The sequence below is a fragment of the Anolis sagrei genome, chromosome 10, assembly GCF_037176765.1.
Source record: "Anolis sagrei isolate rAnoSag1 chromosome 10, rAnoSag1.mat, whole genome shotgun sequence".
Taxonomy (NCBI): Eukaryota; Metazoa; Chordata; class Lepidosauria; order Squamata; family Dactyloidae; genus Anolis; species Anolis sagrei.
Window position 1 is genome coordinate 19,787,627 of NC_090030.1, and position 27,346 is coordinate 19,814,972.

Here is a 27,346-nt window from a genome sequence, read left to right on the forward strand (position 1 = left end):
TACAGCAAGTCAGTGATTCCAGCCATCGACAACATATTGATGGAGGTCCTTCAAGCTAAGGTTGGAGGGGAGGGAGTGCAGAGCCTCAGCCAAGTGCCTCATCGCCATCCGAGGCTGCAGGGAGGAGGAGGACCCCTAACCCTAACCCTTAAGGTTCCTGCCAGGGTGGGCTTCATGGAGAAGGTGAGGGGGGAGGGAGCAGCATTGCTCCTGGCACAAGGAAGAGGCGGGAAGTGCTGAGACTTTGCCTGCCTGCCTGAGCGAAAGAGGGGCCCAGAGGCCGTGCGCCTGGCAGCTTGGGAGCCACGAGGCTCAGAGGCCCTTCCCTCCGCGACCCTTCTCGAGCCCTTGAGCTTCACGCAGACCTCACAGCCCCTCCCTCTCGGCCTCCCCCCCCCCCCCCTTGGTCGTTCGTTCGCTTTTCCCGACGAGGGGCGCGGCCGAGAAGGTATTCTCTCCCTCTGTGCGACCCTCCGGAGGGCAGACCCCCTCCCCGCCTCTCTCCCTGCCCGCCTGCTTGCCTCCCTCCTGCCAGGCGCGGCTCCCATGCGCCCCTCCGACCGGCGACAGAAGAAGGAGGAGGAGGAGGAGGCGAGGCGGACCCCGCGTCTCCTCCGCAGCTCCCGCAGGTCAGAACGGGTGGAGTGGGACGGAGGGGGGGGGTCTTTGGGACAGGGTTAGGGGAGCATCCCGAACCTGGAGGAGAAGGAGAGAGGGAAGAGGGGCGTTAGTGCGTGTCGGCCTCCTTGCTCTTTGCTCCGTGGCCCCTTCCTCTCCCCTGCGCCCCCCCCCTTAGCAGAGCCGCCGCCAGCGCTTGCCTCCCCCTCCCCTCTTTTCCCCTTTCCCTCCGGCGGCGGCGGCGGCTGATTAATGTGTTGCTGCAACAAAGGAGGGGCGGCGGTGGCGGCGGCTCGGTAAGGCGGAAAGGGAGAAAGTGGGGGGGGGGGTGCAACTGCGCTGCGTTTTCCCAGGGGGAGGGGGAGGGATGGCGCCACCGGTGGGCCCCCTGCTCCCCCCCTCCTCCCCCCTTCCCCAGTCCTTCATTGGGCTGGGAGGGGCGCTTCTGGGGTCTCACTCGGTGACGTTTGTCGGCCTCTCCCTCCCTCCCCCCCAGAAAAGGACCCTCCTGACCTCCTTCCCTGTCTTCCCCATTCAGGAGGGGCGCATTCCCTACTTAGGGGGTACAGGGAGGAGGGCAGGTGTCCTGCTTCGGACCCTTCCCTCTTATCTCCCCACTTCCCGGCCCCTTTTGCAAGAGACCCATAAGAAACCTAGAAATCAATGAGGAAGGAGCAAAGTCTTTCCCCCCACACATACACACACTGCCCCATTCAAAGGCTCTTGGAAATGAGGGAGGAAGGGGCAAGGTCTCTCCCCCCCCCCCCACACCACCCAATTAAAGCTTCCTGGAAATGAGGGTCGAAGGAGCAAAGTGTTTCCCCATATACACACACACACTGGCCCATTCAAAGGCTTTTGGAAATGAGGGAGGAAGGGGCAAGGTCTCCCCCCCCCCACACACACCACCCAATTCAAAGCTTCCTGGAAATGAGGGAGGAAGGAGCAAAATGTTTCCCCCCATACACACACACACTGGCCCATTCAAAGGCTTTTGGAAACGAGGGAGGAAGGGGCAAGGTCTCCCACCCACTCCCCATACACACACACTACCCCATTCAAAGCTTCCTGGAAATAAGGAAGGGGCAAATCTCCCCACCACTCTCACACACACCACCCCATTCAAAGACACCTGGAAATGAGGGAGGAAGCAAAGACTTACCCCCCCCCCCCCGCCTCCATACACACCACCCAATTCAAAGCTTCCTGGAAATGAGGGAGGAAGGAGCAAAGTGTCTCCCCCATACACACACACACCGGCCCATTCAAAGGCTTTTGGAAATGAGGGAGGAAGGGGCAAGGTTCCCCCCCCACACACACACACACACCACCCAAATCAAAGCTTCCTGGAAATGAGGGAGGAAGGAGCAAAGCGTTTCCCTACACATACACACACTGTCCCATTCAAAGGCGCTTGGAAATGAGGGAGGAAGGGGCAAGGTCTCCCCCACAAACACACACACAACACCCAATTCAAAGCTTCCTGGAAATGAGGGAGGAAGTAGCAAAGTGTCTCCCACATACACACACACACACCGGCCATTCAAAGGCTCATGGAAATGAGGGAGGAAGGGGCAAGGTCTCCCCCCAACACATACACACACCACCCAATTCAAAGCTTCCTGGAAATGAGGGAGGAAGAAGCAAAGGGTCTCCCCCATACACACACACACCGGCCCATTCAAAGGCTTTTGGAAATGAGGGAGGAAGGGGCAAAGTCTCCCACTCACTTCCCATACACACACACACACTACCCCATTCAAAGCCTCCTGGAAATAAGGAAGGGGCAAAGTCCCCCACCACCACCACAACCTCTCTCACACACACCACCCCATTCAAAGACACCTGTAAATGAGGAAGCAAAGACCTCCCCCCCCCCCCCCCACACACACACCACCCAATTCAAAGCTTCCTGGAAGTGAGGGAGGAAGGAGCAACGTGTCCCCCCATATACACACACACTGTCCCATTCAAAGGCTTTTGGAAATGAGGGAGGAAGGGGCAAGGTGCCCCCCCCACACACACACATACACACCACCCAAATCAAAGCTTCCTGGAAATGAGGGAGGAAGGAGAAAAGTGTTTCCCCATACACACACACATCGCCCCATTCAAAGGCTTTTGGAAATTAGGGAGGAAGGGGCAAGGTCTCCCACCCACCCACACACACACACTCACCATCCCATTCAACATCTCCTTGAAATACGAAAGGGGCAAAGCCCATCCCCCCCCCACACACACACACACACACACCGCCCCATTCAAAGCCTCCTGGAAATGAAGGAGGAAGCAAAGTCTCTCCCCCCTCCCCGCTCCCCACACACACCACCCTTTTGCAAGAGACCCACAAAGCCTCCTGGAAATGAGAGAGGAAGGAGCAAGGTTCCCCCCCCACACACACACACATGCAGACCCATTCATCCTTTTCTCCAGCCCTTTCACACACTCCAGCACACACATGAACAGAGACACACACAGGGAAGGAAGCGGTTGAGTGCTCTTTTTATGGCCTTCCACTCCCCCCCCCCTTTCTGCACAAAGGCCTCTCTCACACACAAACACAAATACACAGAAAGAGACCCCCCAAGGGCTTCCTGCTGCTCCTTCTCCTCCCCAACCCTACCCCTCCGCCTTGACCCCTCACAGGTCAGGACAGGCCTTGCCTAGGAAGGCCCCCTCCCCTTCCATGATTCTTCTCCTGAAAGGAACCCTGGAGGGGCAACTGAAGCCTGGCAAAGGGCCCCTGGGAGATTGCTTCCTCCCTCGCAGGGGTTGTGGTTGTGTGGTTGTGTTGTTGTGTCTGCGGCCTGATGCTGGGTTTTGGGGTTTGGGTTTGGGGAAGTGGCGGCGGCATTGTCCCCGTGAGTCAGAGCGGCCCGGCTGCTGCAATGGCGGGGGCTGTGAGTCAGGCTGCCAGGATCGTGGTGCCAAAATGGAGTGTTTTGCCAGCAAGTGCAGCGGAAGGCGCCTGGCAGCTGCCCACACGGCCGGCCGTTGCCCGATGTTCTTTTGGTGGCTCGTGGGTCCCTGCGGAGAGGGCCCTGTGGTTCCCAATGGCACTTGGAGGTAGTGGTGATCAGGGCCCAGGCTCAGACAGCGACACCAGGGAGGGCATCATCCCAAAAGGTGGTGGTAGCTGAGCATGGGGCCGCGATCGTCACTGCCTCCAATTGTCATTGGGAGAGGCAGCCCATAGAAGAGGCTCTTGGGAAGGGAAACACACCCTTCTACTCAGACCAATTTCCAGCTGAGAATAGCACGTTGCCAGTTTGGGGCAGGGGATTACTGCTAGGAGAGGGAACTGTGTTTCAGGGCTTCTAAGTGGGGGTGGGGGGGGCTCCCAATGGTCCTTGGAGGCAGTGGTGATCAGGGCCCAGGCTCAGCCATTGACACTGTGGAGGACATCATCCCAAAGGGTGGTGGTGGCTGAGCATGGGCCATGATCATCACAGTCTCCAAGTGCCATTGGGAGAGACAGCCCATGGAAGAGGCTCATGGGAAGGGAAACACACCCTTCTACTCAGACCCATTTCCAGCTGAGAATAGGACGTTGCCAGTTTGGGGCAGGGGATTACTGCCAGGAGAGGGAACTGTGGTTCAGGGGCTTCTAAGGGGGAAGGCTCCCAGTGGCCCTTGGAGGCAGTGGTGATCAGGGCCCAGGCTCAGACACAGACACCAGGGAGGGCATCATCCCAAAAGGTGGTAGTAGCTGATCATGAACCATGATCATCACTGCCTCCAAGTGCCATTGGGAGAGGCAGCCCATGGAAGAGGCTCTTGGGAAGGGAAACACACCCTTCTACATAGACCCATTTCCAGCTGAGAAGAAGACTTTGCCAGTTTGTGGGGGTGGGGGGGGGAGAGACTTCCCGGCATGAGAAGGCCCTTTGCTTCAGGGGCTTCTAAGGGGGGGGGGCTCCCAATGGCCCTTGGAGGAAGAGGGCCCTGTGGTTCAGGGGCTTCTAAGGGGGGGGGGGGCTCCCAATAGCCCTTGGAGGCAGTGGTGATCAGGCCCCAGACTTGGCCACCGACACCATTAAGGACATCATCCCAAAAGGTGGTGGAGGTGGCTGAGGCTGGGCCCTGATCATCACTGCCTCCAAATGCCATTGGGAGAGGCTATGGAAGATGCTCTTGGGAAGGAAAACACACCCACTTGGCCCCATTTCCAACTGAGAATTGTACTTTGTTAGTTTTTGGGGGGTGGGTGGGCTGGAAGAGGGCAGCATGTGAAAGCCAAAGAGAGGAGGCCCAAGACTCTTCCAAGGCAAAGGCAGAATGAGAGGGTGGTAGGCCAGAGGTCACCATCTATGGGTGACACTTTTGGCCCCAATACTCTGAGAAGCTAAGCGACTTGGCATGACTTGGACCAGGGGAAGGTTTTGTCCATGTAATATGGACATTGTTGTGGAGAATGTGAGGGGAGCAGGAGGCTGGGGGAGAGAAAAGGTGATAGTGAGGCAACCCACATCCTTCTGAAAGGGCAATCCAGTCAAGGATGGGGTTTAGCTGTCACCCCATTTGGGCCAGGGCCATATGCATATCCTTCAGCCACCACCACATTTTCTCTCCCTCCTCATTAGGTGCGGAAACTCTGCTGGGAGGTGCCACTGCTGCTGCGTCCTGGAGGGATGGCACTGAGAAGAGACTGGGCCACGAGGCCCCCAGCTGTTTCTAGCCCTGGGCTTCTACTGCTTCTGCTGCTGCTCTTAGCTTCTGCTGCTCTCCCTGCAGAAGGGTAAGGTGGCCCTAGGATCTGGTTTGGGAAAGGGGTGAGTGGGGCTGGGGCCTCCTCTGCCCTTCCTGGGGGCTTCCAGGTAGAGGGCTACATGTGCTGCCAATCCAACCAAAGCCTGGATTCCCAATGGGTGTCCAGATGGGAAGAGGCAGTCTTTCAGATGCTAAACACAAACAGAGATAGAAAAGGGAAAAGCTCACTCAGCAGAAGACGCTCTGGACAAAGCCCAAGCAGAAGACGAGACAATTGGCAGAAGCTGCAATTAGGAAGCATTCAATTAAAAGGCCTAGTGGGCCTTAAAAGGAACCCATATTGCTTCCCCTGTCCACCTTAGATCTGCTATAACTGCAATTGATTGCAAATGCATTGCCTACAAATGAGATTTAGGGGAAGAGAAGCAATAAGAGCATAATACAGAAAGCACCGGAAAGCAGCTATCTGGCAACAGGATCATGAAAAGTGAATGGACAGACAATGAATGGTCTTCCCTAGGGGAAAAGATCAATGGCAGAGCAAAGCTGAGTATCTTTCACTGACTGGAGAGCTTAGTCCCACTTGGCCAAATGACAGAAGGATGGGCCCTTTCAGCCAAAAAATCCAAATGGAGGTGGACGTCTCCTTGATAAGGCAGCTCTCCTTTTGTTGAGGAATCTGAGCTGTTAGGCTCAAAAATAACACTCCGTTGGGGTGATTCCACCATAAATATAGCAAAGTACAGAAGTAAACTTCATAGTCAGCAGAAACTTACGTGTGGTCAAACTGGGATCAGCTTCTATTCTTAGGATGGCACAGGACTGCAGAGTCAGAACTTTAGGTTCAAAAATATTTATTGAAGTAAAAGAAACACATTCTTGATAGAAAAGGTCTTGGAGCTAACTAGCTTACTAAATCTCATCTTCAAAAGAAGTAAAAAAAAGGGTAAAAAGTTTTTAAAAATCCATGCAGCTACATTTTGCCTAAAGAGAGGGGCAAAATGAGTCCTCACTGGAAGGAAGAAAATGCAGAAGAGACAATGATGGAGACCACATGGTCAATCCAGGGTAATAAAATTTCAAAGAGGAAGTTCCCTCATTCCTACATATTCAAAGGGGAAGGAGACAGTGGCTAGCAGGAGGAGGCAAGACAAATCCCTTTTGGGAAACATGCATAGGAATGTGGGGAAAGGAATCCCTCAGCTTAATCCTATCTCTAGTCTACTCATTGAGGTATGGAAACTTGATGACAAGAGACTTGTGCAGTCCAGGGATGAAACCCAACACCTTTCCCAATGCATGTCCCTTGGGGGTCCATCACCGTTAGCCAGCCTCCCTCCCCCCCCCCCCTCCTGGCAGGTTCACAACCCCAAAGGAAGGTTTCCCTATTTTAAGCAGTGCTTCTTCAGGGAACCCCTTTGAGAGCCATACCCAGGGTAGGGGCCGAGGGGGGTGTTTATCTAGAACCACTTTGGAAAAGAAAGGCCTAACTCTGACTGCCTCCCCCTCCTCCCACTTGCCACTGCAGCTTTGCCCAGAAGCATGGCCCAGATATCATTGATGACGACAGCAAGGACAACATCACCATCTTCACCCGCATCTTGGACCGGCTGCTGGACGGCTATGACAATCGGCTGCGGCCCGGCCTGGGAGGTCAGTCCATCTCTCCTTGCATTCGGTCTCACCTGAAGGAAGGGCCCAAAGGGAGGAGGCAGCTATCTGGGGGTCAGGCCCAGGGAGTAACCAGTGGGATTGGTCTCCCTGAGCCAACAAGGGCAGGAGTCAGCCTGGGGCACAGCTTTCCTAGGCACATGCCATGCCTTTTCCTCTCCCCTTCGGACTTGGAGTGGCCACCAGGCCCCTTCTTCAGTGCAAGGCTTGGGAGAGAGTTAGAAAGGACCCTGGGAACCCAGTGATTGGGAAACCTACAGAGAGAGCAGAGAAGAGTGTATGGCCTATGGGAGAGAGATGGGTTCCACTGCCTTTATTTATTTCTTTATTTACCATATTTATATACCGCCTTTCTCAACCCAAAGGCGACTCAAGGCGGTTTACAGTCAGCACAATTCGATGCCCCAATAACATTAAATGCAATTAAAACATTTAGGATAATAATAATACAAAACCAACAAAAACATAAATCCTCAGCGTCGCCTTACTAAGATTATTTTCCAATTGCATCATCAATCGTTCCGTAGACCTATATTTGCCTCTTACACTGCATTTGCAAATGCTTGCTCGAAAAGCCAGGTTTTAACTTTTTTACGAAATGCTAGTATGGAGGGGGCCCATCTAATATCCCTAAGAAGGGCATCCCACAGCCGAGGGGCCACCACTGAGAAGGCCCTGTTTCTCATCCCTGCCAAACGCCTCTGCGAAGAAGGTGGGACTGAGAGCAGGGCCTCCCCAGATGATCTTAGAGTCCTAGATTGTCCCAGTTACCTATCCTGGACGGCGAGGCACTACGCCTGTCATCATTGGTAAAGAGTCTGGGAGTCCTTTTGGACCCTCTGCTGACGATGGAGGCCCAGGTCTCCGCCGTTAGCAGAACCGCTTTTTTTCATCTGGGCCAGGCTAGACGGCTGGCCCCCTCCCTGTCCAGGGATGACCTAGCTACGGTGATCCAGGCTACGGTCATCTCAAGACTGGACTACTGTAATGCCCTCTACATTGGCCTTCCTCTGTCGGTGATCTGGAAGCTCAAGTTGGTACAAAATGCAGCTGCTCAGCTTCTTGCGGGAATTCCGATGAGATGCCACATAACGCCAATCTTACTGTAGCTGCATTGGTTACCAATTGAGCACCGGATCACTTTCAAAGTGATGGTACTCACCTTTAAGGCCTTGCATGATCTGGGGCCGATGTACCTGAGGGACCGCCTCACCCCCTACCAACCCCAGAGATCCCTCCATTCTTAGGACCAAGATCTATTGGAAATTCCCAGTGTCAAGACCTTGTGTCTAACAGCAACCAGACGCAGAGCCTTCACAGCAGTGGCACCATCACTCTGGAATACTCTGCCACCTGAAGTCCATGCCTTGCAGGACTTACCAGCTTTCCGCAGGGCATGTAAGACATACCTGTTTCGACAGGCCTTTGATTTTTTGATATTGCTGTTTTTAAATTGTTTTAAATTGTTTTAAAATTGTGTTAGAGTGGCGGCAAAGTTCGAATAATAAATAAATAAATAAATAAATAAGGAGAGATACGTTTGGACAGGTAAGCTGGACCGGAACCGTTTAGGGCTTTATAGGCCATGGGTAGCTGGGAGAGAGGGAGGGGGACTGGTGGGTTGGTCCTGCACTGGGAGAGGAGGGTGGGAAGGTGGGATGCCAGTTGAGGAAGGGGAACCGGGCAGCGGGAGGCCAGCCAGAAGTGCTCAGCTCAGAGTCACCTTGTGGGTGTGATTCATGACTGCAGGGAAGGGAACAATGCTCTCCCCAGCGGCTTCTGCCAAGAGAGTCTGCTCTTGGGAAGGACGCAGGACAGCCTCCTCCTCCAGCCCGGGAAGTGATTTCAGTGGCTGCTAGATGCATCTCTGTCTATGTGTCTGAGGATGGATCCCTCAGAGCTAGAAGGGGCCAGAGGCTGGGCAGGGCAGGGAAGAGAGGCAACAAGATCAGCAAAGATACGCAGAACCTCCTGCCCCTGTGGTTCAGCACCATTTCCTGTGGGGGAATCTGAGCTGTTAGGCTCAAAATAACCCTCACTTGGGGTGATTCCACCATAAATATAGCAGAGTACCAGAAGTAGACTTCATAACCAGCAGAAACCTATGGGTGGTGAAGCTTCTATTCTTAGGATGGTACAGGATTGCAGAAATCAAAAGTATTTATTGAAGTAAAAGGAATACATTCTTGATAGAAAAGGTCTTGGAGCTCACTAGCTAGTAAGCTAGTAAACTAGTAAAATCTCATCTTCTAAAGAGGTAAAAAGTCCATGCAGCTACATTTTGCCTAGAGCAGCATTTCTCAACCTGGGGGTCGGGACTCCTGGGGGGTTACTAAGGGGTTTCAGAGGGGTCGCCAAACCTCCTGTGTGGGCCAAACCTCCCACACAGGACCTTTCTGTTGGTCATGGAGGTCCTGTGTGGGAGGTTTGGCCCAATTCTATCGTAGGTGGGGTTCAGAATGCTCTTTGATTGTAGGCAAACTATAAGTCCCAGCATCTACAATTCTCAAATGTCAAGGTCTATTTTCCCCAAACTCCATCTGTGTTCACATTTGGGCATATTGAGTATTCATGCCAAGTTTGGTCTATATCCATCATTGTTTGAGTCCACAGTGCTCTCTGGATGTGGTGAACTACAACTCCAAAACTTAAGGTGAATGCCCACCAAATCCTTCCACTATTTTCTGTTGGTTATGAGAGTTCTGTGTGTCAAGTTTGGTTCAATTCCATCATTGGTGGAGCTCAGAATGCTCTTTGATTGTAGGTGAACTATAAATCCCAGCAACTACAACTCCCAAATGACAAAATCAAGCCCCTCCAACCCCACTAGTATTCAAATTTGGACGCATCATGTATTTGTATCAAGATTAGTCCAGTGAATGAAAATACACCCTGCATATCAGATATTTACATCATAACAGTAGCAAATTTGTAGTTACGAAGCAACAAGAACAATAATTTTATGGTTGGGGGTAATCACAACATGAGGAACTGTATTAAGGGGTTGTGACATTAATAAGGTTGAGAACCACTGGCCTAGAGAGAGGCAAATTGTGCATCCTTGTAGGTAGAAAGAAAAGACTGGAAAAATGGTGAATGGCCACATTGCAATAAAAATACCTTTAAAAAAGCAAGTTCCCTCATAGAATTACATTCCTGCATCATCAAAGGGGAGAAGACAGTGGCAAGGAGGAAGAGTTAAGACAAAGCCCTTAAGAATGTGGGAGGAGAAGGGGGGAGGAATCCCTCAGCCTAATCCTATCTCTAGTCTAGCTACTCATTGAGGTCTGGAGACTTGTTGATACAAGAGACTTGTGCAGTCCAGGGATGAAACTCAACATTTCCTCTCTCTTCCTTTCCTGGTGTGTGGTTGAGAAGGCCCCTACTAGCTGTGGGTGGGGTCCTCCTGTGTATTCTCCCTCTACCACACTCTGGGGCAGAGAGTTCCACTGCTGAACAGCTCTCACAATCAGGAAGTTCTTCCTCATCTTCAGGTGGAATCTCCTTTCTTGTAGTTTGAAGTCATTGTTCTGCGTCCTAGTCTCCAGAGAAGCAGAAAACAAGCTTGCTCCCTCCTCCATATGACTTCCTCTCACATATTTATACATAGCTCTCATCATGTCTCCTCTCAGCCTTCTCTTCTTCAGGCTAAACACACCCAGCTCTTTGAGCCGCTCCTCATAGGGCTTGTTCTCCAGACCCTTGATTATTTTAGTCACCCTTCTCTGGACACATTCCAGCTTGTTAATGTCTCTCTTCAATTGTGGTGCCCACAATTGGACACAATATTCCAGATGAGGTCTAACCAAGGCAGAATAGAGGGGGAGCATGACTTCCCTGGATCTAGACCAGTGGTTCTCAACCTTCCTAATGCTGTGACCCCTTAATGCTCATGTTGTGATGACCCCCAACCACAACATTATTTTTATTGTGACTTCATAACTGTAATTTTGTTAATGTTATTAATCATAATGTAAATATCTGATATGTAGGATGTATTTTCAGTCACTGGACCAAATTTGGCACAAATACCACATACGCCCAAATTTAATACTGGTGGGGGTTGGGAGGATTGATTTTGTCATTTGGGAGTTGTAGTTGTTGGGATTTATGGTTCATTTAAATTAAAAGAGCATTCTGAACTCCACCAAGATGTAATTGAACTAGATTTGGCACACATAACTCTCATGACCAACAGAAAATACTGGAAGGGTTTGGTTGGCATTGACCTTGAGTTTGGGAGCTGTAGTTCACCTACATCCAGAGAGCACTGTGAATTTAAGCAATGATGTATCTGGACCAAACATGGCACAAATACTCAGTATGCCCAAATATGAACACTGGTGGAGTTTGGGGAAAACAGACCTTGACATTTGGGAGTTGTAGTTGCTGGGATATTTCGTTCACTAACAATTAAAACGCCTTCTGAACCGTACCAACGATAGAATTGGGCCAAACTTCCCACACAGAACCCCCATGATCAACAGAAAATGCTGAGTTTTCTGATTGTCTTTGGTGACCCCTCTGACACCCCTTTGCGACTGCTCCATGGGTCCCGACCCCCAGGTTGAGAAATACTGATCTAGACATTAAACTCCCATTGATGCAGGCTAAAATCTCATTGGCTTTTTTTTGCCACCACATCACATTGTTGGCTCATGTTTAACTTGTTGTCCACAAGGACTCCAAGAACTTTTCCACACATACTGCTCTCAAGCCCTTTCTCCCTGCCAGTTGCCTGTGTCTGAGGGCACTGTAACAAAAGGGGGAGCCACAGCAGGGAAGACTCATGTGGACATCAGCCATGGAAGCGTTGGCAAATTGTTCCAACAGCTGCTCTCCTCTGGTGTTTTGCAGATGCGGTGACTGAGGTCAAGACAAACATTTACGTGACCAGCTTTGGACCCGTCTCAGACACAGATATGGTAGGTGGTGGGGATGTCGGTGGCAGTGTGCACGTGGCGTGTGTGTCAGAGGCAGAGATGATAGGCGGTTTCCCCTCTACAGGGCAGAGGCTAGCCGCCCTCCTCAGAACCCTCCAAAGAGTAATGGGAGTTGTTGTAGGTTTTTTCGGGCAAGCATCCTCAGAGGTAGTGACGTCTATTGGAACTAGGAAAATGGGTTTATATATCTGTGGAATGTCCAGGGTGGGACAAAGGACTCTTGTCTGTTGGAGCTAGGTGTGAATGTATCAACTGACCACCTAAGAGTTCTTTGCTCCACCCTGGTCATTCCACAGATATATAAACCCAATTTTCCTAGTTCCAATAGACCTCACTACCTCTGAGGATGCTTGCCATAGATGCAGGAGAAATGTCAGGAGAAAATGCCTCTAGAACATGGCCATATAGCCCGAAAAAACCTACAACAACCCAGTGATTCCAGCCATGAAGGCCTTCGACAATACATAGTAATGGGAGTGGCAGACCGGTGCATCCAAGTGGCACCCACTTGGGAGGGTCCTGCTTCCTTCCATTGGCAGCAGAGGGGCGAAATGGGCAAGAGGCTCCAAAGGGGAAGGGAAGGAGGGACCAGAGGGCTCGCTGGGAGAGGCATGAGAGTTTCTCTAATTAGAACAGCCATGTGGAGCCCAACTAATTAGCAGCCTGCACCGCTTTCCAGGCCAAAGGAATGAGATCCAAACAGCTCAGCCCTCAGAAGCTGTGGTCATTGATGATGCCCAACCTCCCACCTTCTGAAAGGCTGAGAAGGGGGATTCAGTGGGTGAGGTGCCATGCCATGCAGCAGCTCTGCTTTCCCTTCTTTTCTGCTCTCTCTCTCTCTCTCCCTTCTTACTTTCTGCTGGGAGGGAATCCCTCCTGCTTCCCCGCCCCCTTCCCCCTCCCCTTTTCTCTCTTTAACACCCAAGAAGAGCACCTTAATAGATGCAGCCTTCCCGCCCTCAGGGAGTATCTCATAATTACTTCTAAGGTGGAGCCCATTTGATTAAGGGAGTGTGGATAATGGACTGTGAAGAGGGGAGGAATGGAGGCAGGCAAGGCAGATCTGCGCCAACACGCATCCAATGCTCTGAGTGCATAAGACAGAGACACCGTCAGCTTTGGCCTTCAAAGTTGGTGCCGTGTTCAAAGGGGGTTTGCTCCCTTTGCCTTCCTCCGAGGCTGAGACAGTGTGACTTGCTCAAGATCATGCCTCTCTCTGTCCCTCCTCCTCCTCCTTCCTTTGGCTGATGTTTGCTATGGAGGAGATGCCTGAGGAGGGGAGCTCAGCTGGCCACATCTAGCCACACACGCATCATGCACACAAACACATAGATACAGACACAAATACGCACACGCTTACAGCCCCCTTGTCTGGCAGCCTCTTCTCCCATCAGGCCACCTCTGTTGCCATGGCAGCCATCATTGCTCTTCCTGCTACAGCTTCGTCTGCCGCTTGCTGGCACTTGTTGCTGGGCTTTTCTGCAGCCCCTGAATGGCTTCTTTGGGGACAGAGATGCACTGCATGCCCCACAGGCCTCCCTGTGCCAGCCCCACTGTTTGTAGAGGCACATGAGCCCTGTCTGTGGGCATAGCCCCCAATAGTGGGCAGAAGAGGGAGAGGTCAGCCAGGGAAGTTGGAGAGATGGGCACCCACATCCACATTCAGGTGGGCACACATTTTGCACCAGGGCTGGCATGGTGCCCCTTTTGGAGTGACTGAGAAGCTAATGGATCGGCAACATCTGTGGCACATAGCATCCAAATCTGCACTTTGGTTGTATGTGTTTGCGTGTGTGTGTGGGTCTCTGGCAGCCCTCAGAATTTTGGCCAAGGAAGGGTCCATCTCTTCTGACTTGCCCTTCCTTGTCCTCCTGGAGAGGAAGGCAAGACCATAGTTCTCTTGGTAGCCAAGCCAACAGAAGAAGAAGAAGGAGAAACTCAAACTGACAGAAATATCTGTGTTGTCACCCTTTTCCCTGGCAGGAGTACACCATTGACGTGTTTTTCCGACAGTCCTGGAGAGACGAGAGGCTCAAGTTCGACGGCCCCATGAAGATCCTCCCACTGAACAATCTGCTGGCCAGTAAGATCTGGACCCCGGACACCTTCTTCCACAATGGCAAGAAGTCCGTTGCGCACAACATGACCACACCCAACAAACTCCTGCGGCTGGTGGACAATGGGACCCTCCTCTATACCATGAGGTCGGTGTGGGATGCCAGATGTCATAGTGCATGGGATGCTGTGCCTCTCCCTTTCCTCACCCAGGACTTGTAGCCGATGCCAGTGGGCTTCCCAAGGCTGAGGGGCAGGCAGGCAGCCTTCCTTGAATGGCCTCCTGGCTTCTGAAGATCTCTGCTGGCGCCTTGTCTCTTTATGGCCATTGCAGGAGAGGGACTTTGCATTGCTCTGTCCTTCTCTAGCAAGTGGGCCTTCTCTTTTGCAGGCTGACCATTCACGCTGAATGCCCCATGCATCTGGAGGACTTCCCCATGGATGTGCACGCTTGCCCACTGAAGTTTGGGAGCTGTGAGTCCTTTGTTGACAGAAAAACAATGATTTCTTTGTTTTGGGGGGAAGTTCTACCTGTTCCCTTACGCAAAGCAGTGGCCGGTGGATTGGTGTCCATGTGCAAGCCATTGGTTGCTGGCCCACAACAACATCTTTCCCGCTCTTTCCCCTTGTGTTGCCCAAGTGGCCTCTTAAGAAAAGGGCCAATGTCAGTGTATGTGTTCAAAATTGGTGGCTTGAGCCCCTTCTCCCCATGATACTTGCTCTCCCTACCTGTCTTCCTCCAGATGAGTGTCTTGAGGCCCCATTTCTGCCTTGCATTTGACTGACAGCTTTCCCCCTTCTTCTCCAGATGCCTACACCAAGACGGAGGTGATCTACACCTGGACGCTGGGGAAAGTGGAGGTGGCCGAAGGGGGCTCACGCCTTAACCAGTACGACTTGCTGGGGCACAATGTGGGCAGGGACTCAATTGAGTCCAGCACAGGTGAGAGACCAAGGGGGAGGCAGAGAAGGGAGCAGGGCCAGGCCTTGGGAGAAGGACCCATCCCTGGCCCCTTGGCAGCAAAGACTGTTGAGCTTCGGTGTTGCTCAAACCCCTAGCATCTCTATTTCAATCAGCCACTAGAAATGAGGAAATAAAAAAGCAATAGATTTATTTTGGCGAGACAAAGCTGTTGTGTGCACAACAGAAAAATAGTGCCACGAGGCTGAGGTGCAACTTGACATTTTTATAGTTGAAGTTTCTAAAGTTTCCAAACATGCATGTGCAAGCTTTTTCCTCTCATTCACACTTCTCCGCTTCTTTGTCCTTCTCTCTGAGCCTCTTATCTTCATTCCAGCAATTAAGGAGCCATGGTGGCACAATGAGTTAAACCCTTGTGCTGGCTGAACTGCTGACCTGAAGGTTGGCAGTTTGAATCTGCAAGTCGGGGTGAGCTCCTATCTGTCAGCTTCAGCTTCTCATGCAGGGACATGAGCAAAGCCTCCCACAAGATGGTAACACATCCGGGCATCCCCTGGGAAACATCTCTACAGACAGCCAATTCTCTTACATCAGAAGTGACTTGCAGTTTCTCAAGTTGCTTCTGACATGATAAAAAAAATTCCAGCAATTTCCCCCTTTCTTTCTTCCCTCTTTCCTGTGCTCCCTTTTCTTCATCTTTACATCATGAAGGCCTGTCTCTTGAACCTTCTGTCCACTACCATCTTCCCAAATTTCCTATCTAAAATTCTGTAAGTCGGGGTGAGCTCCCATCTGTCAGCTCCAGCTTCTCATGCAGGGACATGAGCGAAGCCTCCCACAGGATGGTAATACATCTGGGCATCCCCTGGGAAACGTCTCTGCAGACAGCCATAAATGCCTGTCTCTTGAACCTTCTGTCCACTACCATTTCCCCAAATTTCCTATCTAAAACTCTGTGAGTCGGGCTGAGCTCCTATCTGTCAGCTCCAGCTTCTCATGCACGGACATGAGAGAAGCCTCCCACAAGATGGTAACACATCCGGGCATCCCCTGGGAAACATCTCTGCAGACAGCCAATTCTCTTACATCAGAAGTGACTTGCAGTTTCTCAACTTGCTTCTGATGTGATAAAAAAAATCCAGCAATTTCCTCCTTTCTTTTTCCCCTCTTTCCTGTGCTCCCCCTTCTTCACCTTTAGAACATAAAGGCATGTCTCTTGAACCTTCTGTCCACTACCATCTTCCCAAATTTCCTATCTAAAATTCTGTAAGTCGGGGTGAGCTCCCATCTGTCAGCTCCAGCTTCTCATGCAGGGACATGAGCAAAGCCTCCGACAGGATGGTAACACATCCAGGCATCCCCTGGGAAACGTCTCTGCAGACAACTATAAAGGCCTGTCTCTTGAACCTTCTGTCCACTACCATCTCCCCAAATTTCCTATCTAAAGGCCTGCAGCTCCTTGCGGTCCCAGCGAACACTCCTCAGAGGCCCAAGGGCTCTGTGCCTTTCTTCCTGGCCAACACCACCAAAGCAGAAAGGGCTCTTGCATGCCAGAATGCAAGCCTTGGCACTAGATTTGGAGACTCATGCCTTGGGCCCAAGCCTCATGGAGGGAGCCACAAGGGGAAGAGAACACTGCCTGTATGGATGCCAGACCCCTCCTGACTCACAGAAGTGTGTGGTGTATGTGTGTGTGTGGGGGGGGGGGGGGAGGAGACCTATATTTGGCCATATCTCCTCTCCTCATCTGCCCAGGGACCTACATTGTGATGACCACCTACTTCCACCTCAAGCGGAAGATTGGCTACTTTGTCATCCAGACCTACTTGCCCTGCATCATGACGGTCATTCTCTCCCAAGTCTCCTTCTGGCTCAACCGGGAAAGTGTTCCGGCACGCACTGTCTTTGGTGAGTTTGAGGTCCTGGGGGTCAGGATACAGCTAAAAGGGCAATGAGAAGCAGGGAGGGGGTCTATAGAGCAGTGGGGGACAATTGTAACACCACATACACTCCCACCTGCAAAAAAATCATAAAACTGGGCTTAAAATGGGATAATTTCAACATATTTTGGTGTCTTTTTAGACCTAGGAAAAGTCTTTTAAAAAAGAAAAGAAAATCCCACAGGAAAAGAGCAGGGGTGACTTCCTGTTTCAAAAAAATATATGTTTCTTGGATCTAAGTTAGCCCTGTTGTGGAAGAGGGGGCAGGCAATGAGTTCTTTGCCAGCCTTCCTGGGTTTGGGATGGGCTTGAAGGAACTCTCCAAGGTGCTGAACCTCCTACAGAGGAAGCACACTTTTGAAGGCATAATGGAAACTTAGAGTGACCTATTGTCCCTGGAGCCCCCAGTGACACAATGGATTAAACTCTTGTGCTGGCAAGACTGATAGGTCACCAGTTTGAATCCAGAGAGAGTGGGTCGAGCTCCCTATGTCAGCTCCAGCTTCTCATGAGAGATGCCTCCAAAAAAGGATAGTAAAGCATCAAAAACATCCTTGCAGACGGCCAATTCTCTCACACCAGAAGCAAATTGCAGTTTCTCAAGTTGCTCCTGAAACAAACAAAATAAACTATTGGGTTGTTGTAAGTTTTTCCGGGCTATATGGCCATGTTCTGGAGGCAATTTTTCTCCTGACGTTTCGCCTGCATCTATGGCAAGCATCCTCAGAGGTAGTGAGGTCTGTTGGAAGTAGGAAAAATGGGTTTATATATCTGTGGAATGACCAGGGTGAGACAAAGGACTTTTGTCTGCTGGGGCTAGCTGTGAATGTTTCAGCTGATCACCTTGATTAGCATTCAATGGCTTGGAAGGGCCTGGGGGGAATCTTTTGTTGAGAGTGATTTTATGTGCCTGTTTGTTTTCCCTCTGTTGTTTTGCTGTTGTAATTTTTGAGTTTTTTAATACTGGTAGCCAGTATTATAAAATAAACCATTTTCCATCTGAGGTGGGATTCACAGTTGTCCCAGTCAGCAGCCAGACAAGGGGCCCTCAGCTCCCCATAGATGCCCAATGTGCTTGGCTGGAACACCCTGCGGAGAGACCAGGGGCTCTTCTCCTGCTGGCCCAATGTGAGGCCACGATAAGCTTCCCAACCTCTCATCTGCTCTTGTGAATGGTCTTCATAGCCCCTCACTAGGCCTCCCTCGCTGTCCCTTGGCCCTTGCTGCATTTATTTATTTTTATTTATTTTGTGTACTTCTACCCCGCCCTTCTCGACCCCCGAGGGGGGACTCAGGGAGGCTTACAAAAGGCTCAATTCGATGCCTGCACAATAATACAGATAAACATATAAGACAGTAATTAAAACAGTTATAACAATTTAAAAAATCAATATATATCACAGTCAATAAACTAACCTCATACTCAGTGTTCGCTAACTCAGAGTCCATAACTTCATTCCACATTATCTATTCTTATCAGTCGTCGTAGTCCTTTGTTTATCTGTCAGATTGCCCAAACGCCTGGTCCCAAATCCATGTTTTTAATTTCCTTCTAAACGAGAGGAGGGATGTCGATGATCTAACTTCCCCGGGGAGTGAATTCCAATGGTGAGGGGCCACCACCAAGAAGGCCCTGCTCCTTGTCCCCGCCAATCTCACTTGTGATAGAGGTGGGGTCAAGAGCAGGGCCTCCCCAGAAGATCTTAAACTCCGAGGTGGGACGTAGAGGGAGTTCCGTTCGGACAGATACGCTGGGCTGGAACTGTATAGGGTTTTGTAGGTCAAAACCAGCACTTTGAATTGTGCTCGGAATTGGATCGGCAGCCAGTGGAGCTGACATAGCAGAGGGGTGGTATGCTCCCTGTATGAAACTCCGGTGAGTACTCTGTCTGCCTTCCGCTGGACTAATTGAAGTTTCCGAACAGTCTTCAAAGGCAACCCCACGTAGAGTGCGTTGCAGTAATCTAATCGGGATGTAACAAGAGCGTGGACCACTGTGGCCAGATCTCTTCCATCACTGCATTGCTGCAGTGATGGCCCCGCTAGCACTGGAAGGGAAACCTCCCCTCTGCCTGAGCCTCTCCTTGTCTTGTTTCCTCTCAGGAGTCACCACTGTCCTGACTATGACTACGTTGAGCATCAGTGCCAGAAACTCGCTGCCCAAAGTGGCCTACGCAACCGCCATGGACTGGTTCATGGCCGTCTGTTATGCCTTTGTCTTTTCGGCTCTGATTGAGTTTGCTGCTGTCAACTACTTCACCAAGCGCAGTTGGGCCTGGGATGGGAAGAAGGTTCTGGAAGCTCAGGAGATGAAGGTGAGGATGCCCAAGGAGGCCCTTCTTGATGGGCCTCTCCATGTGTGCAGCAGGTGGAGGCCACCCCAAACCCCTTCTTTGCCTTTGCAGAAAAAGGAGCCGGTCACCCTGGCCAAGAAGACCAACAACACCTACAACATTGTGGGCACGACATACGCTCTGAACATCACCAAGGAGCCCGGCCTGTCCACCATCTCCAAGAGCGCAGCCTCCACCACGCCGGGGACGCCTGCCACGGTAGTGGTGCCCCCCAAGGTGCCCCGGATGGAGGAGAGGCCCCCCGAGAACAAGAAGACCTACAACAGTGTCAGCAAGGTAGACAAAATGTCCCGCATCGTGTTCCCGGTCTTGTTTGCCATTTTCAACATGGTGTACTGGGCGACGTATGTCAACCGAGAGTCAGCCATCAAGGCCATGATCCCCAAGGATTGAAGCCAGCCCTTTACCTGTCCGTGGGGCCCGGTGGGGGCTCCTTTGTTGCCTCACTGGTGGTTCGGTATCCATCATTCTATCTCTTATTCTGATTGGTTTTGTTCAGCTGCCTCCCTTCCTCTCCCTTGCAAACCAAACTGTGATTTTTTTAAACAAGGAAAGAACCCAAGAACCAAGAACTCTTGTTTGTTTTTCTTCCTTTCTGTCATGTGGGTACATGTGGGGCTGGGGAGTGTCCTACCAAAGGCCCTGTCTTGCACTGCACCATTTCTATGGTTCCTCTGGCCCTCCATCCCACCCTGAGCTTCCTAACTTCCTCCCATTCTGTCCTCAGTCACTGGGCTGCTTATTTTTGCTTTCAACCCCCTCCCACAATTGTCCTGGGGGTTCTGACCCTATCTCTCTCCTCCCATCTTCTTTCCTGCTGTGATCCTTTGGCTCTGATGAGAGTCTGGAGAGCTGAATGTCCCCTCCTTGTCTTAGGTAAACGTAAAGGTTTCCCCTTGACATAATAAGTCAAGCCGAGTCTGATTTTGGGGGATGGTGCTCATCTCCATTTCTAAGCCAAAGAGCCAGAGTTGTCCAAAGACACCTCCAAGGTCATTTGGCTGCTGACATGACTGCATGGAGCGCTGTTGCCTTCCCACAGAAGCAGTACCTATTCATGTACTCACATTTTTTGAACTGCTAGGTTGGCAGAAGCTGGGGCTAACAGCAGGAGCTCACCCTGCTCCCTGGATTCAAAATGCCAACCTTTCACTCAGCAAGTTCAGCAGCTCGGTGGTTTAACCCACTGTGCCACCAGAGGGCTCCTCCTTGCTTTGGGATCCCCTTAATAGGGATTGAGACCAGCCACTGGGGTCTGCAAGGAGCGCCATGGTTGTCATTGCACTCAGTGCCTATCCTGGAAGAGAATCGCCATGCAGCAGCCATAAACACATGCCCTTTGCGGCATCATCATCACCATCTGCTGGGAGGGGGGTGTTTTCTTGGCCTGTGTGGGAATGAGCATCCCCTTCTGAGATGGGCTGTTGCCTCCCATTGGGCTCCAGATTAAGCAGCACGGTTTCTGTATGAATGGGTTCCCCTGTGAGTGGGTTGCTGTGCCGCCTGTGGATCAAGGAAAGGCTTGAATGGGAGAGAGCGGCACACGTGCGGAATCTAAAATTAAAATCCCTCCTCCATGTGAAGTCAAGGCAGATTGAGCGGAATCCAGGGCAGAGCCAGGGATGTTTTCGTTCTGGGAAAAGGGGTTTTGGGGACACGAAAAGGAAAAGCTGGTTCCCCAACGCATGGGCACTTCGTGCTGTGATTGGCAGGTGGGCCTTGCATCCCCACCCATCCCAAGTGCCATCTTGAGGGCTGTTTCCATGGGGTAACAGCTGCAACCAGCATCCCACCTCACCTAATGGGTATTAAAGGGGTCCTGAGTCCAGGACTTACTTACTCAGGCAATCCCTCATAGCCCAAGAATGATGGTCCTCCAAGTGCAGTGTCTTGGTGGTGGGTCTGCAGGTAGCAGTGGAACCATATTCTTGATTCGCATGTTCTTCGGCAGTGGGGATATTGGTTTCCAAGTGGAAAACAGTCCCGATCAGGGTTGGCTTGATGCACCTTCCTCTTGGCACGTTTCCCCTTTTCACCCTCCGTGCGTGCCTCTTTGAATTCTGCAGCACTGCTGGTCACAGCTGACCTCAAGGGCCAGAGCTTCCCAGTTCTAGGTGTCTATGCCACAGGTTTTTTTTCCTGTCCACAATGTTGGTGAACAGGAAAAGAGATTTAAATTGGTCTTAAATCCAACCTTAAAAATCCCCCAGAGAAGCCGTGAATTGTAGGTGGTCAGCTCCCAAGGGTGCTTTCACTGTGGTCCTCCCCAAAAGGGCTCTCAATGCAAAGGACAGCCTCCAATCAAGCAAGGGGATGCCTTTCCACTGCAGCCACCATTTTCAGAAGCCTCGCAATCTGATCGCAATCTGAGGATGGGTCTGTTTGTGTCTTTCCAAATCACATTTCCAGAAGGCCCAGGGAACCCCCCGCTCCCCGGAAACCCTTGGAGCACTTCCAGTCCTTTTGAAAATGGGGTGCTGGTTGGGAGGGGGTTGTGTTGTTTTGCTTGTTCTTTGGGAGCAGAAACCACCTGCAGAGACCAGGAGGGTCCAACCCAATATCAAATCCCCGGTGAGCGGAACCAGGAGCGATGGGCATTTTGGGGAACTGGAGCAGAACTTTGAGCGATGATCAGAGTCAGCAGTGCGTCAGCAATTACATTTGACTTTTAAAATGTTGCCTTTGGAATTAAAAGCAGAGGAGCCTTTTAAGATAACGCGGAAATCAACGTCTCGTGGATTAATTACAAGGCAGTGAATTCTCACTGTCAGCAGGCCAGAGCTGAGGATTTCACGCTTCATTTTCTCCACCCCAGCGGCTGATGAGCAGCAACCTGAATTCTCAAAGGGCTCGATCCAAGGTCTCCTGGAAAAAGGCTTCCGATCCGGCTGGCTTTGAAGCGGCTGGGCTCTTTGATGGAGTCGCCCGGGAAGGAAAAGCTGGGACCCCTTTTCCTATCTTGCTGAGATGCCAGTCATAACTGCCGCCTTCCAAGTGCAGCTTTGGCATTGAAGTGCACTCTCCGCAGAACCAAGCCTGGCCTCCTTCTCTGCCTGGAGGAGTTCCTTTGCTCCTGGGAAGGACCTTTGGGGCTCGGCCTGGTCTTCCCCTGGTGACGGAGGAGAGCAAGGCGCTTAAGGGGATCTCCCTGCTTCTAGGACCTCTGCTTTTCAAGGGCTTTTCAAAGGATGGGGAGGAATGTGATGGATGCAGGTCTCTTGAAGGCGGTGGAGAAATTGGCTTCAGGGATAGAATCTCCTGAAGCAGCCTTGAGCTGTTTGGGGACCTGAGATTGCAGGCAGCGGGTCTGGCCCCCAAAGAGCAGTGCTGTGGCCCCCCGAAAAGAGGACGGCTGGCAGCACGGAGAAGGGACTGACAAAGGCCGGGCAGCTGATGCGGGGGAGCCCTGCTGGCCCTCCTGGGTGCCGCCCCCCCCTCCCCGCCACCATGCCCTCCGCAGGCAGCCAGATGGAACGGGGGACGGCATGTTTTTGCAGTGTTGACACTTGCGCAAAAGAATTGGCACAGCGCTATTTAAAGCCAAGGAAGGGAGGATGCTATAGAGAGAGGGAGAAAGAAAGAATGATACAAGGAGAGATGGTGACAAAAGGGAATTGGAAAGAAGGGAATTTGGGGGGGGGGGTGAGGGAAAGGGCCAAAGGAGTGAAAGGGAGCCCTGACAAAAAAGGAAGGAAGGAAGGAAGGAAGGAAGGAAGGAAGGGGAAGGGGAAGGGGAAGGGGAAGGGGAAGGGGAAGGAGGAAGGGAGGGAGGGAGGGAGGGAGGAAGGAGGGAGGGAGGGAGGGAGGGAGGGGAAGGGGAAGGAAAGAAGGGAGGAAGGAAGGAAGGAGGAAGGGAGGGAGGAAGGGAGTGAGAGGAAGGAAAGGGAAGGGAGGAAGGAAGGAAGGGGAAGGGAAGGAAAGAAGGAAGGGAGGGAGGGGGAGGTGGTAGGAGGGAAGGGGAAAGGAGAGGGGAAGGAAGGAAAGAAGAAGGGAGGGAGGAAGGGAGGGAGAGGAAGGAAAGGGAAGGAAGGGGAAGGGAAGGAGGGAGGAAGGAAGGAATGAGGAAGGGAGCGAGAGGAAGGAAAGGGGAGGGAGGAAGGAGGGAAGGGAAGGAAAGAAGGAAGGGAGGGAGGGAGGGGGAGGTGGTAGGAGGGAAGGGGAAAGGAGGGAGGAAGGAAGGAAAGAAAGAAGGGAAGGAAGGAAGGAAGGGGGAGGTGGGAGAGAGGGAAGGGAGAGAGGGAGGGAGGAAAGAAGGAAGGAAAGAAGGAAGGAAGGGGAGAGGAAGGGTGGAGAAAGGAAGGAAGGGAAGAAGGGAAGGGTGGAAGGAAGGAAGGAAGGAAGGAAGGAAGGAAGGAAGGAAGGAAGGAAGGAAGGGAAGAAGGAAGGAAAGGTAGGGTGGAAGGTAGAAAGGAAACAAGGGAAGAAGAGAAGGAAGGATAGATGGAAGGAAGGGAAGAAGGGAAGGAAGGGGGAGGGAGGGAGTAAAGAAGGGAAGCTTGGAAGGAAGGAAAGGAAGGGTGGGAGGAAGGTAGGAAGGAAACAAGGGAAGGAAGGAAAGGGAAGGAAGGAAGGAAGGAAGGAAGGAAGGAAGGAAGGAAGGAAGGAAGGAAGGAAGGGAAGGAAGAAGGGGATGCCTCCTTCTCAAAGCTAGGAGCTGACCCACCCCTTCCTTCCCTCTCTCCTTTCCAAAGGCAGATTTGGAGCATCTGTTACCCAAAGAAAGGTGGGGTGTTGAGGTTAGGGGCCCCAAGCTTTGCCGGATCCCGAGGCTGGAAGGTCCAAACACTGAGCGTGACCTTGTCATCTTTCCTTCGGGGCGACTCAACCCCTCCGTCCTGTTTGGAGACATTGGCGCGACAGTTGACACTGCACCAGCAGCAGGGAAAGCAGGGCTTATTATTATTATTATTATTATTATTATTATTATTATTATTATTATTATGTTACGTGGGGTCTTCGTTGTCTTCTTGCATCACCTGGAGGGAGAACACGCGTGGAGGGGGGCGGGCCCGGGGTCCTGCTGCGAGCCCCTCAGCAACCCTCTCGCGCATGCGCACTGACTTAGATGGGAACAGCGTGCCTTTCAGGAACCCCGAGGCAGAAGTCCCAAACCAAATCTCCACCCGGATGATAATAACCGGGGGAGGGGGAGCTGCGCATGCGCTGTGCACGGCTTCTCACCGGCTCCAAAGTAACTTCCTCTCGGCCACAGGACTCCCCCCCCCCCCCCCCCGTTCCCATAATCTCCTCCTTCTCTCCAAAAGCTCTTCCTGCCTAAAGCCGGATCCATGGAGCTTTGCTGCTGCTGGAACAGAAGGAGGGAAGAAGAAAGGAAGGGGGGAGCCCCCTCCCCAATTTGGCCCCGCCCCTTCCCTTGGAGACCCTTGGCCTTCCGCCGTGAAGCGCAAGCTCGTCTGCGAGACGCAACAGGTGCCTCTCTCTCTCTCTCTCTCCAAGCATTTTGCGACACTGGCTGTCAAGGCGTTTTGACCCCGGATGTCAGTGCGAAATAACAAGGAAGGGGCCATCCTTCTCCTTCAAGAAGAAGGGAGAGGGAGAGAGATAGGGCAGAGGAGCCCTAGAACCAGGGTTAGGGCTAGAGATAGAGATAGGGCTAGGGCAGAGGAGCCCTGGGGCTAGAGATGGAGATAAGGATGAGGCTAGGGCAGAGGAGCCCTAGAGATAGAGATAGGGCTAGGGTAGAGGAGCCCTAGGGCTATAGAGATTGGGAAGAAGAGCCCTAGGGCTAGAGATATAGATAGGGCTAGTGTAGAGGAGCCCTAGAGCTGGAGATAGAGATTGCGCAGAGGAGCCCTAGGGCTAGAGATGGAGATAGGGCTAGGGGAGATAGACTTAGGGCTAGGGTAGAGGAGCCTTAAGGCTAGAGATACAGATAGGGTTAGGGCAGAGGATCCCTAGGGCTAGAGAAAGGGCTAGGGCACAGGAGCCCTAGGGCTAGAGATAGAGATATAGAGCTAGGGTAGAGGAGCCCTAGGGCTAGAGATAGGGCTAGGGTAGAGGAGCCCTAGGGCTAGAGATAGGGCTAAGGTAGAGGAGCCCTAGGGCGGGAGATACAGATAGGGCTAGGGTAGAGGAACCCTAGGGCTAGAGATAGACATAGGGCAGAGGAGCCCTAGGGCTAGAGATAGAGATAGGTCTAGGGCAGAGGAGCCCTAGGGCTAGAGATAGAGATAGGGCTAGGGTAGAGAAGCCCTGGGGCTAGAGATAGAGATAGGGCTAGGGCACAAGAGCCCTAGGGCTAGAGATAAATAGGGTAGGGTAGAAGAGACCTAGGGCTAGAAATAGAAATAGGGCTAAAGCACAGGAGCCCTAGGGCTAGAGATATAGAAAGGGCTAGGGTAGAGGAGCCCTAGGGATAGAGATAGACATAGGGCAGAGGAGCCCTAAGGCTACAGGTAGAGACAGAGATAGGGCTAGGGTAGAGGAGCCCTAGGGCCAGAGGTAGAATAATAGAATCATAGAATTGGAAGAGACCTCATGAGCCATCCAGTCCAACCCCCTGCCAAGAAGCAGGAATATTGCATTCAAAGCACCCCTGACAGATGGCCATACAGCCTCTGTTTAACAGCTTCCAAAGAAGGAGCCTCCACCACACTCCAGGGCAGAGAGTTCCACTGCTGAACGGCTCTCACAGTCAGGAAGTTCTTCCTCATGTTTAGATGGAATCTCCTCTCTTGTAGTTTGAAGCCATTGTTCCACGTCCTAGTCTCCAGGGAAGCAGAAAACAAGCTTGCTCCTTCCTCCCTATGACTTCCTCTCCCGTATTTATACATGGCTCCCATCGTGTCTCCTCTCAGCCTTCTCTTCTTCAGGCTAAACATGTCCAGCTCTTTAAGACACTCCTCATAGGGCTTGTTCTCCAAACCCTTGATTATTTTAGTCGCCCTCCTCTGGACACATTCCAGCTTGTCAACATCTCTCTTCAACAGTGGTGCCAAGAATTGGACACAATATTGCAGGTGTGGTCTAACCAAGGCACAATAGAGCATGGGGAGCATGACACTATGCTCCTATTTATGCAGGCCAAAATCCCATTGGCTTTTTTGCCACCACATGACATTGTTGGCTCATGTTTAACTTGTTGTCCATGAGGACTCCAAGATCTTTTTCACACGTACTGCTCTCGAGCCAGGAGTCCCCCATTCGGTATCTTTGCAGAGATAGGGCTAAGGCAGAGGAGCCCTAGGGCTAGAGATAGAGATAGGGCTAGGGTAGAAGAACCCTACGGTTGGAGATAGGGCTAGGGCAGAGGAGCCTTACAGCTGGAGATAGGGCTAGGGTAGAGGAGCCCTAGGGCTAGAGATAGAGATAGGGCTAGGGCAGAGGAGCCCTAGGGCTAGAGATGGAGATAGGGCTAGGGCAGAGGAGCCTTACAGCTGGAGATAGGGCTAGGGTAGAGGAGCCCTAGGGCTAGAGATAGAGATAGGGCTAGGGCAGAGGAGCCCTAGGGCTAGAGATGGAGATAGGGCTAGGGCAGAGGAGCCCTAGGGCTAGAGATAGAGATAGGGCTAGGGTAGCAGAGCCCTAGGGCTAGAAGTAGAGATAGGGCTAGGGCAGAAGAGCCCTATGGCTGGAGATAGGGCTAGAGCAGAGGAGCCCTAGGGCTAGAAGTAGAGATAGGGCTAGGGTAGAAGAGCCCTACGGTTGGAGATAGGGCTAGCACAGAGGAGCCCTAGGGCTAGAGATAGAGATAGGACTAGGGTAGCAGAGCCCTAGGGCTAGAAGTAGAGATAGGGCTAGGGTAGAAGAGCACTATGGCTGGAGATAGGGCTAGGGCAGAGGAGCCACAGGGCTAGAAGTAGAGATAGGGCTAGGGTATAGGAGCCCTAGGGCTAGAGAAAGAGATAGGGCTAGGGCTGGAGATAGGGCTAAGGCAGAGGATCCCTGGGGCTAGAGATAGCGCTACAGCAGAGGAGCCCTAGGGCTAAGGCTATAGATAGAGATTTATCAGGTTTGGGCACACTTTGGCTCTCCTTCCAGGTGTTTTGGGACTCCCAAAATTCCTAACAGCTTCAGGCCCTTTCCTTTCCCCCCTCAGCTGGGGAAAAGTTAGGAATTCTGGGAGTTGAAGTCCAAAGTTTGCCCAGGCCTGATATATCTATCTCTCTTCTT

The 27,346-nt window shown here is 52.0% G+C and overlaps 1 protein-coding gene across 2 annotated transcripts; it reads left to right on the forward strand.

The window, feature by feature from the left end:
• Positions 1-247: 247 nt before the first annotated feature.
• On the forward strand, positions 248-19,785 carry GABRA3 (gamma-aminobutyric acid type A receptor subunit alpha3). Of its 2 annotated transcripts, none has more exons than XM_060756179.2 (10): positions 248-629; positions 5,202-5,356; positions 6,857-6,981; positions 11,857-11,924; positions 13,926-14,146; positions 14,389-14,471; positions 14,806-14,940; positions 16,675-16,827; positions 18,963-19,174; positions 19,265-19,785. In XM_060756179.2, exons 2-10 carry the CDS (start codon positions 5,250-5,252, stop codon positions 19,604-19,606), a joined length of 1,446 nt encoding a protein of 481 aa, XP_060612162.2. In that variant the 5' UTR covers positions 248-629; positions 5,202-5,249; the 3' UTR covers positions 19,607-19,785. The 2 variants fall into 2 exon arrangements, with proteins under 2 accessions (XP_060612162.2, XP_060612163.2); XM_060756180.2 differs by lacking the exon at positions 248-629 and adding an exon at positions 819-914.
• The last annotated feature ends 7,561 nt before the right edge of the window (positions 19,786-27,346 follow it).